Raw genomic sequence first — 18,282 nt, 5'->3', positions numbered from 1 at the left:
GTGGAGACTGCCTGTTTCAGCAGGTAAAAAAAACCTCAAGAGCAAATAAACAGACAAAATACCAACAAGCGAACAAAAAGCCCCACAAACGGGAGTTGGGCAAGAAGCTCGGAGCCTGCAGCTTGTGCAGAATGTCAAGGAAGGCCAATATATTGGATCAGGAAGAAACAGTTTAGGAAAAGCTGAACCTTGGGAAGAAGTTTCCCAAATACAAAATGAGAGCACACAGTGCTCTGTGTCACAATGACACTGTTGACTGCAGCCAAATTTGGGAATGAAGACTCATATTGCAAGGGCACAATGTGCAAGAAGGCTCTTCATTTATAAACCTTCTGTATGTTCATTCTTTCATCTACTTACATTTGTCCCCTTGCTAAAACCCTAAAAATCTGGTGGATTTTAGGGTGAAGTCTGGTTTGAGGAAGCTCTCTATAGGACAAGGTACAAGCAGAATCACGCAACAGCTATGGCTGCCTTTGTATCCCATTACATTCCTGAAGTCAGCTGTAAATGTTTTTGATTGCTGTAATGTTTGCTCGGTAACATGTGTTGAAGTTGCTGTCATGAGGCTGTTTTTTGCATTACCTCAACAGTTTGTCCTTTGTAGGCAGGATGGACAGTTTCCCTCTTAGTAGAAACTAACAATGAATTACCAGAAGTTCAGTCACTGGTAGATGAACTTCACAGAGTGCTGGAAGACTTGCTGCAAGTCACAAAAGGGGTTTGCTGAAGCACCAGGCTCACAGGGCTTTTCTTACATTAGGCTCAGTGTTAACTAAGATTATCTCATAATTTATGTTCTTTGGTTTTTTGGTTTTTGGTTTTGTTTTTAGGAGAAGAAGCTAAAAAACTGAGGCAGTGCAATGCCTCTTACATACATGCTTCCTAAGGAAAAATCTGCTATGGTTTCTACTCTTGCCTTGTACTGTGCCAGCTGTACACCAGTCAGTTTTAATACACTGAAAACAGACACTGTTTTACTTAACTGGAGAATTGCTTATTTGGCATTTGCTACAAGGAAGCTGAAGTGCAGCCTGCAGAATTTGAATACAATTTTAAAGAGAGGATTTGGAGGATGAGAGTCATAAATCTCTCAACATTGTCCTCCAGCGTGTGCTGGGTTCTGGATGGCTTTTCTGCCTGTCTTCGTTTCTGCAAATTGTAATTCTTATGTCAGTATGCTGTTGGAGTTGGCTCAGTTGGCACCTTGTTTGATTTTGAACTATGTGTAGAATTAGTAGTGCACTTGTTTTATGTTGCTTTCAGGTGTTTGGTTTTTTTGCTGAATAAATCCCACTGTGAAATGTGGTTATGATACATCAGAACTTAACATAGAAGGGTATTTTTGTCTAGTTTTTGGTTTATGAATGTTCAGGTTTTTATATGTAGGTTATTTGTTGAGGTTCTAAATTACTGTAAAATTAGCCTGTTCCCCCCAAATGCACCTATTAAAAACCTCAGTTCTCCTTAGAAAAGACAGTCTACTTAAATCATGCAATTCTCAGAGGTACAAGGAAGACCAATACTCCTTATGTCCAAACAGAAATACCAGAAAGCTGAATTTTTAAGGTTACTTTGACATGTTGTTGCTTATGCTTCAAGTGCTGCTCCTACTGAATTCAGCCTGACATAGCCATGTTACATCAGAGGAAAGCTTTCAATTTAGTTTTCTGTGAAATGATGAAAACAGGGAATGACCACATATAAAAAACCCCAAACCAAACAGGTGCTGCAGCTTGTCTAGAATCTCACAGAAATGTGACCAAATCAATGGTCAGAATTATTTCAGCTGCTGTAACTGTGTAAGCATCTTCTGTCCACTTGCTGTCCCCAGTGTTGTTTGCTGCCCTGACCCCGGTTTGCTCTGCTGATTTCCACAAGGATAAATATAGATGTGACAAGTGAGGCAGAGGTATTGTGAGAACTTTGAGATAATGAGCTATACCTTTGCCAAATGCCTGTTACGCAAAATAAGATTATCTGTATTCTCTGATCAAATGATAAACTTATGTTGAGATGGAGAAAGTAATGAGCCAAGATGGCTGTAATTAAAGCTTGGGAGTCACTGCTGTAACTGGTGAAACATGGAGACTTCTGGAAATAGATTTCCCATGATAATACTTTTTCTTAAAGCCATGACTTAACTTAGCAGTATGTAGCACGTTCTAAGTGTGATCTAAAGATGCATCAGTAAGCCTGGGGAAGGTTGAGGAAGTGTTAAGATGTTGCAAAACCAGAAGAAAGCTCCTTTCTGGTTGGTAAGTATAATAACTGGAAACAGAACAGTCCTGCGTGTGTATTTTGTCTCTGTCATTGTAAGATAAAGAAAAAGATTAAAATGACCCTTTTAATTGTCCACACAGGTGTTTGTTGTTTAGTTGGTTACCAATGCTTGTGAACGTGTCTTTTCAGCTGATTCTTATTGAGTCATTAGGCTAGCTTTAAAGAAAGGCAGTTACTTTTCCAGCTGAGAATAGCAGCATGGATTTGGTGATTCCTTTCCCAGGATGAATGTAAGAAGTTCCTTTCACAGGGTTGTGTTTTGCCTCCTGCTCTTCTGTAGCAGCTGAATGTTGTGGGTGAAATGGTATATAATTTAAAGCCATGTCTAGTAGACATGTTCTTATGAGCATTTTGGAAGGTTCATCCTGGTGGCTCTTTCTTTTGAGACACAAAGGAGTTTTGGTAAGTAGACACGTGGCTCTGTGCCTTTTTTTCCATATGGTCGCTAAATTCTGCAGCCATTTAATAACCCCAAAGCAGATGGTTTTGGTCTTGATCATTTAATATCTTTTTTTATATGTACGTTTTAGTTCAGGGAAGAAACCTTATTTCTGTGGGTTAAGCTGCACAGAGGTCTGTAGGTTTAAATCTGTGTTTAAAGGCTTTTAGTTGCACTTTAAGCTTATAATGGAGAGTTACAAAATGTATAACAAGTTTTAAACTAATTGAATACCTGCAGAGCATCAAATGATGATTACTTTGTAATGGAACAGTCATACCTGAACTTCCATTTAGATTTCTCCATGTACTTTATTCATTTCTAAGAGCTGTAAATGGAAAACAAAAAAAAAGGTTATTTGGGCAGAAGATGTAAAACTGTGATCAGGCTGACATGGCTGTTCTAAAAGTTATGGTTCATTCACTAGGAAATTAATTTTTCTGGCCACAGCTTTTAAATACTTGGTTTTCTTTTGTTAACAGAGCTCAGAATCATCTTTGTTTGTGGCTATTTTTGTATACTATGGAAAAGTTGCATCTTTCAACAGATAATATGATAAATTAGGAGCAAGTTTCTTGAGAAACCCTTCAGAGTGTGTTTTCCAGACTGCTATTCAGTCATGCACTTATTTTCTTAATCGGTTTGTAGATGTCTGGAAACAGAATTCTTGTGGTTACTTGTTATTTTAAGTTCTGCTTCTATCTAAAATTGGATTTTAATCCCATATTGAAAGTTTAGTTCTTTTTCTGTGGTCATCTTTCTCCACTGTTAACTCGTCAGTTTCCAGATCCTGTTTTTCAGCTGTGATCTAACATGGTTTTGGGAATGCAAGAATAAATTATTGTAGAAAATATCAAGATCAAATATAGGGATGGGAATAATAGAGTAGAATTTAATATCACATGAAAAGATGTGGTAACGATGTGTGATTTTATAGATAGCTTGATAATGGCTGTTTTGCTTCAAGAGGGTGTAAAGTCTAGGATGATACTTTTTTTTTGGACTTGAAGGGGTTTTTTTTGGCTTTCTGCTCATAGCAGTGTAACAGTGTGAAAAATATGTGGGTATTGAGTTTAATTGGAATGTGAATGCATCTTAATAACAAACTAGAGCAGAATTTCTGGCTACTGCTGGTCCTGGACAAGGCCACATCTGTCATTTTATCTAGGAGTGCATGTGCTGTCAGAGGTGATGCTGATAGTTGTTGAAATCTGTTTGGTCTGTTAGCTTGAGAAAATCCATCTTTAAAAAGAAGTGCATTCTAGGAGTAGTAAAACTTGTTTTAAAAACAGGCATCTGAGTCTTAGCCCATTTTTTCATGCAGTTCAGATTTTTGTAGCTAGCAAGAAAATACAGTTACTCAACTTCATCTTACTTGCTGCATGGGAAGGAATGGCAGAAAGGCCATTTTGAGCAACAGTGTATTTAAATAGTATTTGGAAGGTGCAGTTCTTCAGTAAGACAGTATTTTTGGAGAGTATTTTGTTATCTTTTCTAATATGCCTTCAAAAGCTTAGTCTGAAAACCCTTATAACTTACAAACTAGAGGCTCAAAAATAGTTTTCATTTTAATATGGAGCTGGGGACTGTGTTTAGTTGCAGAACTTCACAAATCCACTCTTGGAAGTACTGTTCACTTAAATTGTTTAGTACCAAAGGTGTGTGTTGTTCTTCCCAGCTAAAAGAAACAAGTGTTTTATGATGCATAAAAAAGAATATCAGTCAAGAATTGTTTATGGCTTCCTGTATTTTTTATGTTGTCCTACTTCTTACAGAAAGTTATTTTGGCAAAGGGTAGTATTATTGTTTTATAACAATGCTTGTGTATCACTTGCTAGCTGAAGACCTTGGAGCTTTGAGGCCAATCTCACTGTAAGGCTCTACTTGGATGTAGAAGAATGCCTACTAAACTAAGGATGGAAAAAGGTTTATTTCCTAATATTGTGGTATGACAAGAAGTGAAATAAATGGCAACATGTCTTGTTTGAAGGGGATAGGCTCTGCTATTGTTTTACACTTACATTTGACATTACTTACAACAATGTATTATGACAGGGCTGCAGAAATGTGACTGTAGGAAACACTGTTTTGTTACAGTTTTTGCACACCTCTGCCAAAACCACAGCAAGAGTGTGAGTGTGGTCTCTGTTAAAGGCAAACATAAAGGTAGATAGAGTCCCTTTGCTTAAAATCTTCATTTCAAAATCTGTCTTCAAAGTGGTAGCAGTGAATTTTGGAGCAGGGTTGGTGGAATGTTCATGTAAAGAAGTCAACACGTGATGATGGGCTTCATCTCCATCTTGGTATGTATGGGAATCTTTATATTCTGGTCGCATCCTTGGTGAGCACGCAACGTGGTAGTTGGAATTGCCAGTGAGTGTAGTTTGGCTGTGATTTGGTAGAGCAGTCTGTGCCCATTCTTTCATGCTGAGGGGCAGAATCTACAGGAGTATCTGCACAATCTCCTTTAAGGCTAGGAAAAGACCTGTTAACCTTGATTTAGTAAGAGAACATTGTCTGCTATTTAGTAAGCCTTACCTAAGTATTATCAGTGTGAGCTGCATCTGTAGAGATCTGTTTTCATGCAGCTGTGGCTTTTGAGAGTTATCATGCAAATGATCTGACGTCATGACACTCATTTCTTTGTGTGCATTGCAGTAAATGAGCTCTGCTGAGATGGTGACTGTCAAATGTAACCTGTAACCATGATGCTGAAATGGAAGTTCCAAGAAAACAAAGAGGCAGAGGCAAATAAAGGGAAAATAAATGGAAGGAGTGTAATTCTGACACAGTTTTTCCTAACCTGTTCTGCCAGAAGGCTTCCAAACCTTGTGGAGTTCTGCACAGATATGATTTCTTTCCACTGAACCCTTGAAAGAATCTTTTTAAATAGGTCAAACACAGTTTCCTTGCTTTAAAGTTCTGTATCTCTCGCTATTATGAAACTGTGAGCAACCTTGACAACAGAGAACTGAGCTGAGCTCCTGAAAATCTGCAGTCAGGAGGGGGTATTTGTGCATATGGTTCTGTTGGCTTTCAGTATTTAGTGTGTTTTCACATTGCAGGGGAAGGGAATAAACCCAGAAAATTTGGAATGAAATCTACTTTTATACAGTAATAGTCTTTTACTTGGACAGCTACAAATATAATTTTTCTTGCTATTATTGCAAGCTGATGTTTTCTCTTTGAAGCTCATCATGAAGCACATGGTTTTTTCTCCTTCTTTTCTCTGTTTATTCTTATTGTTTTGTTTAGTATTTGATGAAATTCTTGTTATAAACAAGAAAAAGCAATAATTTGCTTCTGCGTGTCCCTCAAGTCATGGAAGGCAGTTTTGGTGGCTGTCAGTTGACTCCCGTAAGGAAGTAGAATGCTGCCTTCATCAAGGTTACTTCACGTCAGTTCCACATTTACTTTCAGAAGTAAATATGCATTGATCTTCATATATCAGTTTTCCTTTATTTGGGCCAAAGTTTGTTGATTAAGTAAAATGACTTTGTAACTTAAGTATGTTCACAATGCAACTGTGATTTAGCAAAATTAAAACTGTTACTTACGCTTTGGATGAAACCATGTAGTGGATGCTGTCTTTTATCGTGCATGGTTTTTTTACTAGTCAGGATGGAAAGTAAAACTGCAGCTCTGACACGATCAAGGGGTAGAAAATGGAAAAGTCATTGTTCCCATGAGAGATGTAACATGCATTTGTCATTGGTGGTAACTTCCCATTTGGATGTTCTGAGCATGCATGAAAAGTGGCTTTTTACTGCACAATTTACTCTCATTTTGTAGTTAGTGTCAGGATCCTTTCTGCCGTAAGCTCATGCCAAACTTATGTTTCAGGTCTTAGCTTTGAATATCATCCTGTACGTGACTTCAAAATGAAAGGGATGCAGTATTTCAGAGCTGGGCTGCCTTTGGCAAATATGTTCCAAAGCCAGGTTTCTGGTGTCCATAGCAACGTGTGGGAGAGGGAGGAGAGGCTGGACCTAAACGGGGACAGACATGCAAGTAGGGATTTGGAATCTGCTAAGTGAGAAAAGAGCTTGAGGTTGAAGAAAGTAGAGAGGCAAGAAGAGAGATGGGAGACAGCAGTGGGCTAATTAAAGAGGGGGAAGCAGAGGTTGTAGATGGGAAATGGATTGATGCATTTATGCCTAATAGAGCATGCTAGTTGTTCAACACCTGAAATAACACCCTGAAACTGTAACAAAATGTTGGTGAAAATTACAATCAATTTTCCTATTTCCCTTTGCATGATGGTACGTGAAGGTAATAGTGTTTCTCTGCTATTGTTTCTTCCATTAGCTCATGGAAAACATTTGTGCATTTCTCATTTTGTATCCTTAAGTATATATATTGCATAATTTCAAGTCATATTTCTCTTACTCTCTGCCTTGTTCTCCCATGAGATCTTATTCACTGCATAGACTTGCTTTTGAATGTGTACTGCAGAAGGTGGAAGAGCTGAGTGTGTGTGATAGGCCTGTATGGAAGTGTGTGGTCCCACACAGAGCTTTTCAAGTTGTGTTCTGGAGCATAGGGCTATTTTCTTGGGAAAATTTTGACAAGTAGTAAAGTTGACCAGGCCTATGTCTAATGCTGTAGGACATAGTGTTTTATTGTGCCTCTGTATAAACTTCTGGTAGATTATAATAAAATTTTATATACCTCATATCCTGTATACTCTGCATACTGCCTGACTTTGTGTTTCAGGAAGGACAGGGGTAACTTCAAAGAGTGGAGAGGAGGATGGGCTGGTTGGCCAGAGAATGGTTTTTGTATAAGAAGTGCTTGATTAGAGTAGGATTATTTAGTTTTGAGTAAAGGTGACTGAAGGAATATACAGTACGGACATCAAAATCAGGGCTGACGTGAAGGGTGAAGGTGACTGTTTACTGTCTTGTATAATAAAAAGTCTAGATGCCAAATATAGTTATAAGGGTCAGGCTTAAATGGAATGATGTATCTTCTACTCTGATGCATAACTAAGCTGTGGAACTCCTTGCTTCCAGGTGTTAGAAATTTAGCACAGATTCAAAAGTAATATTAATGGACATTTGATGAACAGCTTTAAGTCTATGATTCCAAACATGACTCCAGAAGTTTCTGATTCAAAAGTCACTGAATATCTGGAGAAAATGGCTTATAAATGTTACAGGTTTTATATATAGCTTATATAGCTTTTAAGTGTTATATGTATATTCTATTCCCATGTCCTTTCTTTACCATCCTGGTGATACTTGCCCATAGCCATAGGTAAGATGCTGGACTACATGGACTTCTGGTGTCACATGTTATGGCTGTTAGCATGTACTAGTTGGTTACTGTGGTGTTTGCTTTTAAAAAGCAGAGAAAGGAGCCTGGCAATTCTGTGTTGAGAGAACTGATTGAACACTATATGGTATATTTAGAAGATAAAACCACACATGAATGAAAAAAAACCCCAAATTTTAATAGCAGTTTTATAGAGACCCTTTTATTAGGTATGTCTAAGGGATGCAACCAGAATTTTGCAGAACTAAATGTTATGTGTGATTATAGTAGGAGCTGAGACTTTTTCCTCCTGAGTGGGGCAGCTCATGTTTTATGAATTGAAACTTAAGAGTGCAGTGGGTATTCTTGATGGCTGTGGGTGGTGGCATTGTTTGTTGTGACCAGTGGACATCACATAGACTTAGTGTTGATTTGATCTTAAATTCCATGGAATAGTATCTCTAAATATGTTGGGGAATTTTACAATGTTTTACCAAAGCAGTCCTTTGTTGGTAGCAGGTAAATATAAAATGACATCAGTTCGTTTTGTGATGCCCCTCCACCTCTTTTTTTTCCTCCCAAGCTGTATTAGAACACTGTGGTTATTTCCTCAGTGGAAATTGAATGTATTGTGAAGTGCAGCCTGTGACTAATCTGCCTCTTGCTGTCTCTACTCATTAACTGGCTGACGGTGATGTGGTTGCACCACTTTCTACACATGGCCTCAAGGATATGGCATTGTGACACCCATAGTAAAATATGCAAGGCTTGATTTCAAAAGACATTTTGGGTTGGAAAGTTAGAGAGGTTATAAGCTAATATTGTGGCTGGTTTTGCCCTTTTATTTTAATGAATATTGGGTGGTGATAAAATAAAGTGTACCTTTCTCACGTTTATACACTGATACACAATTGATGCTCTAGAGGCAATTTATTTCAATTTGTTCTCCAGTTTTGTTGAATTAATGTTATCCTACAGTTGAAGAAGTATGTTTGGATTATGGCTTAGCAGTTCTTTTTTCTACTGAAAATGCATTTGAAGCTGGTTAAATACTGGTGTTTTACATGCCAGTTTGGTGCCTTAGTACCAGATAAATATTATGATGGCACACTGGCTTTTCAAGTTGCATGCACCTTTATCTTTCTAAACAATACAGGGACATGAAACAAGTGCTGGAATTGTAGCTGGGTATTGACAAATGTGTGAATTGCAGGTTATTGAAGAGAGAGTAACTGTGAATGTCTTAATTACTCATCGGTGTATTGGTAGCTGTGCAACAGGACTGCTGTGAACAGATTTCCTATGGTCTTAATCCTTTTAAAATAAAAATATTCCCTCTTTACCTCTCCCTCCTGTTTCCCAATGAAACTCCAAATATTGTCTTTCAAAATGAGATGTAATTTAGTTTAGGAACAGAAACTTAATGTTCTCATGCCTTTGTTTTGTTATCATGATGATCATTTTACAAGAGAAAGGGGACAGACAATGTGGTTTCTCTGTAAGGCTTCCAAAACTTTGTGGGTGAATTTTTGAAACCTTCAGTAACTCAAAGCCTGAAGCTTAGGGGGGGTGAGCACCACCCCTTTGGCAAAAAATTGTTAAGGCATCCAATTGCAAGTATATGAAATTATCAGTAACTTTCAATCTGTAGTTTATAGGTAGAATCTAGTGAAATAGTTGGAATTGATTTAATTGGGACAAAGTGTGTAGTATAATATTTTACTAGTGAAAATACTTGGTTCTTGGCTGAAATTACCTTATGCATGCATCTGGTTTATGGATATACAAGTGTTTTGTGGTGTAAATTAATGATTTATTTTAATTTTCATTTTTAGGCACTTATAAGAAGAAATAAGAACCTTTTCTCAAGCTGAAGACAGTAAAAGAAAACTGTATCATGTGTTAGAATACTGAAGAGTGACATTTGGATTAGTGTATTTCTGGATTGCAAAGCAAAAGAAAGAAGAGGCCAAAATGGGGAGAAAGAAAATACAGATCACCAGGATAATGGATGAACGGAACAGGCAGGTGAGAAACAAGGAGTCTATGAGCAAGTTCAGTAATCCTAAAAATGAATGGAAACTTTGAATACATTCCTCCTAATGCTCTTCTAAAGCCAAGCTTTGTCTTCCTGTACCTACAGATGGCTTTACTAGAATACAAATAAGAAATGTCTCAATTGTTTTACTACTGCTTGAGGGGAAATTTGTTATTTATAAGTTATATCAATTACTACTTTAAATTCACTGTAAAACTGCTATTCCTATTTAAATGGTACCCTAGTTTGTGCTTCCTTTAGACTGGAGGATTGTGTTGAAACAGACACCTTGCTTGATCTGATAGTGGTTTGGATATAGTCATGAGTTGTTAACATGGTTCTATTTAAAAGCATTGTTTTATACCTATTGTAAGAGCTGTTTGCTATAACAGTCTTGAAAAATTGTCAGTCAAAATGGTAGCGTGTTCCAATGTGTGCTGTTTTAGAGAAAGATTCTTACTTGGCTGCTCTTGTCCTGATAAAGAGGTGTCCTTGAACTTGAAAAGTACCAAAAGTTGATGACGCTATAGAAGGAGAGTTTCCTCTTAACTTTTAAATTGCTACATGAAATAGGAAGTAAAAATTTAATTGGATATTGAAAATGCACAGTGGGGGATCTGAAGCTACCACTTGTAAGGAAAGTATTGTAGAATGACTTGGGACTCTAAGAATAGCCATTGTGGTTCAGACCAAAGGTGCTGATAAGCGGTAACTTTTGTTCAGGGATGGTAATAAGCAAATAAGTGTAGGATGGAGATGCACATGTTACACTACTCTAATACTCTTCCAGCTTCTAACTATTCTTAGCTCAGGGATTTCCTGAGCTGGATGTGGTTTCCGTATATTTAGCAACCATTAATGGATATTTTTATATTTTGTTTTCCCCACCTCCTGCCAGTGAAGTTGTTCAGTTATCCCTGGAGACCTTACAAAGCTGCAGCATTTATAGCATCTTTTGGCTAGGCTTTCCTATGGCTCTGTTACCTGTTGCCTCAAGAAGCACTTGTACATTTACACTTTGTCATAGTTCTGCTAGTTATTCAGCTCTTGTATGGGAGAGGCAGCAGTCACTCCCTATCTAGGCTGTCCATCTTGCTTGTTACCCTGTGGACCTCTGTGATGTTTTCTTATTTTCTCTTAAAGTAACTTTTTTCAGGCTGAAGCACCCTAAAACTTAGTTGTTTTAATACAGAATTGATTGCACATCTTTGACCATTCTCTCTGCTTTCCCTTAAAGCTTCTCAAGTATCACTACGTTACTTTTGGTGGCAAGGAGACCCATAACAGTGCAGTGTTAGAGTTGCATGCAAAACATGGACTCAGTGGTTTACTGATTGTACTCTGTTCCCTTCCTAGTATTTAATTTACTCTTTTAGCTTTGCCTGAGCACCAACTTGATGTTGGGGTAGTGTCAGAATTCCGTGAGACTGCCTTGCTGCTGACACATCAGCTCAGATCCCATTGCTTTGTTAGTGACAGCAGGATTGTTTTTCTCCCTGTATTACTTTAAAAGCAGTGTAAATGCTCAGAAGACTATATATAGCAAGAAAAGTATTATTGGAGTTTGGGAGAAAGCCAAGTATTGTGTTTTAACAGCTTTAATCACACAGTGACTGTATGTTTGATGTAGATAAATGTCTTAAGTACATGTAGTAAAAGTAGATGAGTTAATAACTTCAGCTCCTTCAGGTCTTGTTCTAGAAATTCAGAGGTGGAAATTGATCCCTCTCTCCCTTTTTTAGCTTACTCGGAATAACTTGGACAAATAGAGTTTTTATTCTTGAAATACAAAAACTCTTACACTATAACCTGGCTTTGGTGTGGAGAACTTGAGGGGGAGTTTTTGTGGATCTCCATCTCATTGTTCAGGCTACATCAGCAGATAAGAGGAAAATTAGTGCATTTGTATCAAATTTTAGCCCGCTTGTACCATTGCTATGACTGAAGCAAAATATGGGAATTAAATTTGAAGTTTTGCTTCTGGCTGTTCTTTGCTAGCACTTCTTTGGGCTTTTTAGTGACTAGGAAAAGGCTTTAAGCTCTAATGTCCTGAGTTCAGCTGTAGCAATTCTTTTTCTCCTTAGCCGAACCCAGGACAGCTTGCCTTACCCTTCTGTGGAAACTCAGAGATGATTACATACTTCATTTTGGCTTTAGAAGGTTTTAAAGAGATTAAATAGCTTTTGTTAGTGGAGCCATATTTCTTCTGTGTAGAGGCGTTGATGGTGTTCTTTAACCCCACTGGCGTCCTCTGATTTTGGTAGCTGGTCTGTAGAGTTTTAATATACTAAAATGCCCTGATGTACTTGGTATTAATTTACTTCGACCTTTTTTTTTTCATTGACCCATGTAAGGAGGACATTTAGGGTTTGTTTTGCCAAACTGGAAATGTAGTTCAGTTGTGTTCTGTCGCTTTTTCTACGTCATACATAGCTGGTTGGTAGGTCACTCACGGACATGCATGTGATGTCCTGTTTCAGTGTCTAACATGATGATAAGGTGTTTGTTTGTTCGAAAGCATAAGAACAGGATAGAGGTTTGCCTGTAGAGCAAGTTCATATGACTTACATGGGAAGAAAAACTCTTGTTTTATCAGAGGCATCTTATTTCTGACAGGATTGCATGCAACTCAAAACAGAATATATAGACCGCTACTCTGAGGGATTACAATTGTCCTGAGACTGTCGTTGTACTATTAATTAAGCAATCTTACGTGCTTGAATGAGCAGTAGGACATTTATCTTCATTAAGCTGAAGAGAATAAGCTGCAGTAAATTAGATAGCAGAGGAACTCAATCTTGTTGCCTTTGCTCTCTCCTCCTCACCCATTTTTTGCTAAGCAGTCTTGGGCTGGTGCTGAGGAAGACATTGATACATCTTTTTGTTTTTAGTGTGATCCTGAATGGCACACCAAATGGCAAAATGAAAAGAGAAATTTGCAGAAATTGCTTTCTGAGTTCTTAAATGAAAACCGAGTTTATAATAATCTACGTCTGTTAAAGTAAGGCTTGGACTCCAGAGGTAGTGGGGTTTGTGCTGAGCACTGTTCAAACACAGAGTGAGAAACTGATGCTGGCTGAGTTATCTCAGAAGTAAGAAAACCTCTCAAGTAAAATAGCCTTACAAGAGACAAGAAAGATTACTTTTCAGGGTCATATGGAACTAATGCCTTCAGTCTTTCCATTTAGTGACAGCAATAATAACAGCACACACCCACCTTGTTTATGATGCCTTTTTTTCCTGACAAATGGTAGTACCTGTCTGTACCTGCTCATACTCAGGTAATAATCTCTTAAGTGTCTTGTAATTGAAGTATATCAGAGCGACAACAATGGCAGTTTAAAAAAAACAACAGTGTTTCCCAGATCCGCAGAGGAGTCCAGACAAAGTCCTTCTTAATGTCCCACCCAAGAGAGGATAAACACCAGTGTTGTGGAAATAGGCCTGTGTGAAGTGACAGAACTGCCAGAAGACTTCCCTTAGGAAGCAGCTGTATTTTATTATAGGTGAATAGTAGAAGTTCCACCTGCATTTGGGAAAAGCACAGCCCAGTAAAACCTACGTTTGTACTTTGTCAATTTGTTGAGTTGATAACTGAAAATAAAACTCTTAACAGAAGTTGCATTAAGGTAAAGTCTGTCAGATTTTGTTTCATCTTGTCTCACTAATGTATTATAATGGTTAAACAATAAGTAAGTAAAAAGATCTGCTTATCCTAGTTGGGCCTTAATGTGTTACAGCGCTTTACATAAAATTGTTTCAGAGGTAGTGCTGTATCTTAATGGAGCTTCTCACCAAACATGCTTTAAAAGGTTTGAATAAAAAAGTTATGGGAAGTACTTATCTTTCATCTGAACATGGATTATTGAAGCATCTCAAAAGCCTCTGTGATTAGTGGTCTTTAAACCCTAAGTCTCTAAGTTAGAAACACTGCACAGGAACTTAAATTAAACTGTGGTTATCATAATACACCCAGCATTCCATGTTCTCATTTTTCTGGGTCTCCTGTTCATTATCTGTGTTCCTGCTCTGGCTAAGTGTTAACAGTCCAGGGTTTCAAAAAGTACGGGGACACTGGTATTTTGGGAGCAGGGGGCACATGTTTTTGATGGATGTGGATACAGTTTTGTAGCCAGAGGCGAGTCTCAGGTCCACAGTACCTTTGCAAACACTTGTGGTAGAAGAGTAAAGTATGCATATACTGTTTTAATAGTACAGTCATTATCAGCATGCTGTTGTTAGAATATCTGTCTGCATCCCCCTGAGACTATTTATGTGGTGGGAAGTAGAGTATACATTTTGAATTATGGATAGTATTAAAAAAGTAATATGCATGTGATACTCATCTCTGGAGAAAATGCCTTGAGGTGTGTATACACAGAATTTTCCCACCCGTCTTCCAAAAACTTGATGTACACCTTGGTAATTAACACGTGAAATAATAGAAACCCATAGAACAGGTTTGATGGTTTCTTGTGTTTTACTTCATTCCTATCTTGCAAAAGACTATTTTCTGTTAAACAAGTAGGGCATGTAGATCGTTCACCTGTGCAGAGGCATTTACTTCAAATTGTAGTACAGGGGTATTAATGTAGCCACAGACAGAGGTGTTTGATACAGCTCTGAAGCTCAGATTGAGATGAAAATAACATCTTTATTAAAAATGTCTTGGAATATTAACTTCACACTAGTAGATAAGTGCCTTTTTGAGACACTTAAGAGGACATTTAGTAAAAATATTGTCTTTTAAGAAAAGTTGACCTTTAGCATCAGTCCTGTTTGATTCAATTTGCTATCAAATACAGTGATACTCTGATATCCTGAACTGAAATCCTGTGAAAGGAATAATTTGTAAAACGTTTTTTTCTCATAATTGATGGTGATTTTTTTTATAAGTGTCTTTCTCCCTTCTCCTATGGGCAAATGGTTCTTTGTGATGGTTTGTAATGGATTTATTTCCCTACAGCAGTTCTAATTGAACAGAACGACTGTTCCATGATGTTCCCAAGTGCAGAAAGCAACTTCAGAGTATAAATGAATCTGATTAGATGGCTTAATTACAACAAAATAAGAATATTTCTTAGCTTTACCTAATTAGAAATAATATTACATAGTTACAGTGTTACTGCCATTGATATTGTTGTGGTTTTTGGCTTTTAGTTAAATTAAAGTTGTGAGTAACTTGTAGAGTAGTTATGGAATAACTAATCATTACAGAAGTAAATATTGTGATACCTTGAAAATCAGCGTTAAACAGAAGGAAATTTTGTTAGAGGATCCTCAAATTTTAACTCTTCATGGTATTTATATTAGTGGAAGAGGTTGGAGGGGGTGTAATTGTTCAGCTTAGTCTAATATAGAGCACTGGTCCTCAAAGTGACACCAAAATATTACAGGCAGTTGTTCTGTTGAGCTTGTACACATGTTCAGTTGTGTTGCTTTTTGTAGGAATAAATAGGCTCCATTAGCATATTTCTTGAATGCTTGATTATAGTCCTGCAAACCCATCATGTGTTTAAAAGAATACTATTATCCTTTCTTTTCTAGGTCACCTTTACGAAGAGGAAGTTTGGATTAATGAAGAAGGCATATGAGTTGAGTGTACTCTGTGACTGTGAAATAGCACTCATCATTTTTAACAGCTCTAACAAACTCTTTCAGTATGCCAGCACTGATATGGACAAAGTTCTACTTAAATACACAGAATACAACGAGCCCCATGAAAGCCGAACCAACTCAGATATTGTTGAGGTAACAATATGAAAAGACACATCAGTTTTCTTATCTCCTTAGCATTTTAAATATAAAGCAATATAGAGTATTTTAAGATATTTTAACCAAATGTATTTAATAACTTGAAAACCTTGTCATCAAATGTCAACTGCTGCTTTTAGTCTGGTTTTTCTAAGGCAATAAGTTGTCTTTACAGCCACGTTGTTTTCCCATCTGCCCTCCGCCCCCCGCCCGTTTCTGGGAAACATTTGATTGCAACCACATTTGGCAATGGAAATAGAGGTGTGAAAGATGATTGTTTTTCTGGGAGAGGGGGAAGTGTTCGAGGTTTTCATGGAAAAAAATGAACTGGACGGAGAAAAAGGTCCAAAGAGAGTGCCCTCAGTCTGACAATTGTAGTTAACTGCTTTTCTGAGCCAGTAGCCACTTTACCAGTCAAATGCTGCACTCTGATCAAATCAGCCACTGCCTGTGCTGCCCCTTGTTCAGCCAGAAAGCTCCCCCCCTCCCCAAGTAAATCTATGGAACAAATGAACTTTATTGAATTTGTTGTTCAGTCATTCTGTATGTCAGAACAGCAGTAGAACAATTGCAGTTTCTGCAGTAGTAGAACACCATGGGTATCTTTACTCAAAGGCTATTGGTTTTGTTGACTTCTATTATGCTGGTGCTTTAAATAGTAACTCTTTCCAGTACATAATTTCTAAATTAGGTGCAGTAGAAATCAAGGATTTTCTTGGCAGTTGGAGCCTTTCTGCACTGTAACTGCATTTCAGATAAGTCATGTCTCCAGTAGTCCTGTAAATAGACCAAAACAGGTGGCTGACTTCAGCGTTTAATTTAAATTCCTAAGTTGTCCTCTGAACAAATGCCTTGCTTTTTAGGAATGATTTAGGAATAGTGATTAGCCTTGTATAGCTAGAGTTCATTGCCGAGGGGATGGCAGAACACAGGCAGGATAACAGCAGTTCTCATAAATAAGTTTTCAAGCAAAAATCAGATTGAAAAAAACCTGAGAAATAGACAAATGTCTTTTATTTCTTGCTGAGAAGATTCTCTGCTAATTTGTCAGCTGCCTTATGTCTTCAGTGTTGAGTACTAATAAGAGGGATAATACAAGCTATGAAGAGTTGAAGGAGTATTATGGATTAACATAAATAAAGGATAGCTACTGCAGGGTTAGGGAAACCCAGTCCTTTCAGGATGAGCTTTTGATTGTGACAGACATGAATTTGAGATAGGGATGCAAGCAAGTCATTTGTTCTGCATCTAAGACCTCTTTGTGTTATGACCTGTGGTAACAGTGCTTCTTCATAACCTGAGGACTAAGAACCATAGTCATTTCTACACAAGGCTGATGTAGGGCTTTTTTCTTGATGGCTTTTTTTACACAAGTGTCAAGTATTTGCCCCCTGACAACTACATAAATAGTGCAGTTAGTACCCAAACGCATCTGTGGTTTCTCTTATGGTGGAACATGCAAGGACCCATCTACAGATACTTCCCAGTTTTTCTCTGTAGGCTTACTGTATTATATTAGTGTGGGATTTGGGACTTTACTCTCACTTTTGAAGCATATTATAATCTAGGAGTGCGTCTCGCCATCGTTTCAGATTAGTCCTGTGGGCTCATTCGTCTCCTTGAAATGTTTTTGTGGGTTTTTGTTTTTTTTCTAAGGAGGAAGGAAAAAAAGTTCTTAAGTCAGAAAGGGGATTGTAAACATTTGTGCAGGAAAAATATATTCTTTAAGTTTATGGTTCTGTTCTGGGTGGGAAAATGAAATCGGTAGGATGAAATATTTACAAGCTTAATATATTTCAGATAAATCAATGTTTTCTCACTGTTGGATGCCAGAAAAAAATTGTATTCAGTATTTCAGAGAGATTTTCCACAGTTTAATTTTCCTTGCAACTGATTGCATTTAAGATTTGCTCCACCTGTATATTAGTTTTGTGATCTATTAGCTATTGTTCTCTGTGGAATTAGAGAAATCATTCATGGTTGGGATCAGATGCTGCGCTTCCCAGTGTAACTAAATAATGTCTGTAATTTAGAAAAGCACTCATTTTCAGTGGAAAATTATCTTCTGCTTTACAACAGAACTGATGCAGGGGAGAGTACGATCTGCTTTGAAGCAGGTGCAATGTGTCATTCGGCATAGGTAGGGAGGGGAGATGAGATGGGGGGACTAAGACACCTGTATTTAAGCAGTAGCAAGTTGCCAAAAGCTCACTGAATGTAATGTCACCGTTGAGGTATGCTTGTGTGTGGTAGATGGGAAGTTACAGCACCAGCATTTTGGAAGTGCTCTGAAAAACAATGTAAAATGGCTGCTCTTTATCATGCCTACATAGAAATACTATTTTAACAAACAGAAATTACAAGAAATACCCAGCTAAAAATCTCTCAAGTATATATTAAACCAATTAGAATAAGTAATTTAGTTTTATGGAGTTACAGTTGATGTTTTTCTTAGCATTTCAGTAGTCACTTGCCTCCTTGAATATGACAAATGGTATTTATTGTGATGGAG

The 18,282-nt window shown here is 37.6% G+C and overlaps 1 protein-coding gene across 4 annotated transcripts in view; it reads left to right on the top strand.

The window, feature by feature from the left end:
• Positions 1-18,282, top strand: part of MEF2A (myocyte enhancer factor 2A) — an 89,431-nt gene that overhangs the window by 25,460 nt on the left and 45,689 nt on the right. For all 4 annotated transcript variants that reach the window (XM_034066063.1, XM_034066065.1, XM_034066066.1 and 1 more), the window contains exons 2-3: positions 9,814-10,006; positions 15,564-15,767. In XM_034066063.1, the coding sequence (XP_033921954.1) occupies positions 9,953-10,006; positions 15,564-15,767 (258 nt within the window). In that variant the 5' untranslated portion in view covers positions 9,814-9,952. The remainder of the gene's footprint in view (positions 1-9,813; positions 10,007-15,563; positions 15,768-18,282) is intronic.

This window comes from Melopsittacus undulatus, chromosome 9 (genome assembly GCF_012275295.1).
Source record: "Melopsittacus undulatus isolate bMelUnd1 chromosome 9, bMelUnd1.mat.Z, whole genome shotgun sequence".
Taxonomy (NCBI): Eukaryota; Metazoa; Chordata; class Aves; order Psittaciformes; family Psittaculidae; genus Melopsittacus; species Melopsittacus undulatus.
The sequence above is the reverse complement of the archived record's forward strand: the minus strand, read 5'-3'. Positions and strand labels throughout refer to the sequence as shown.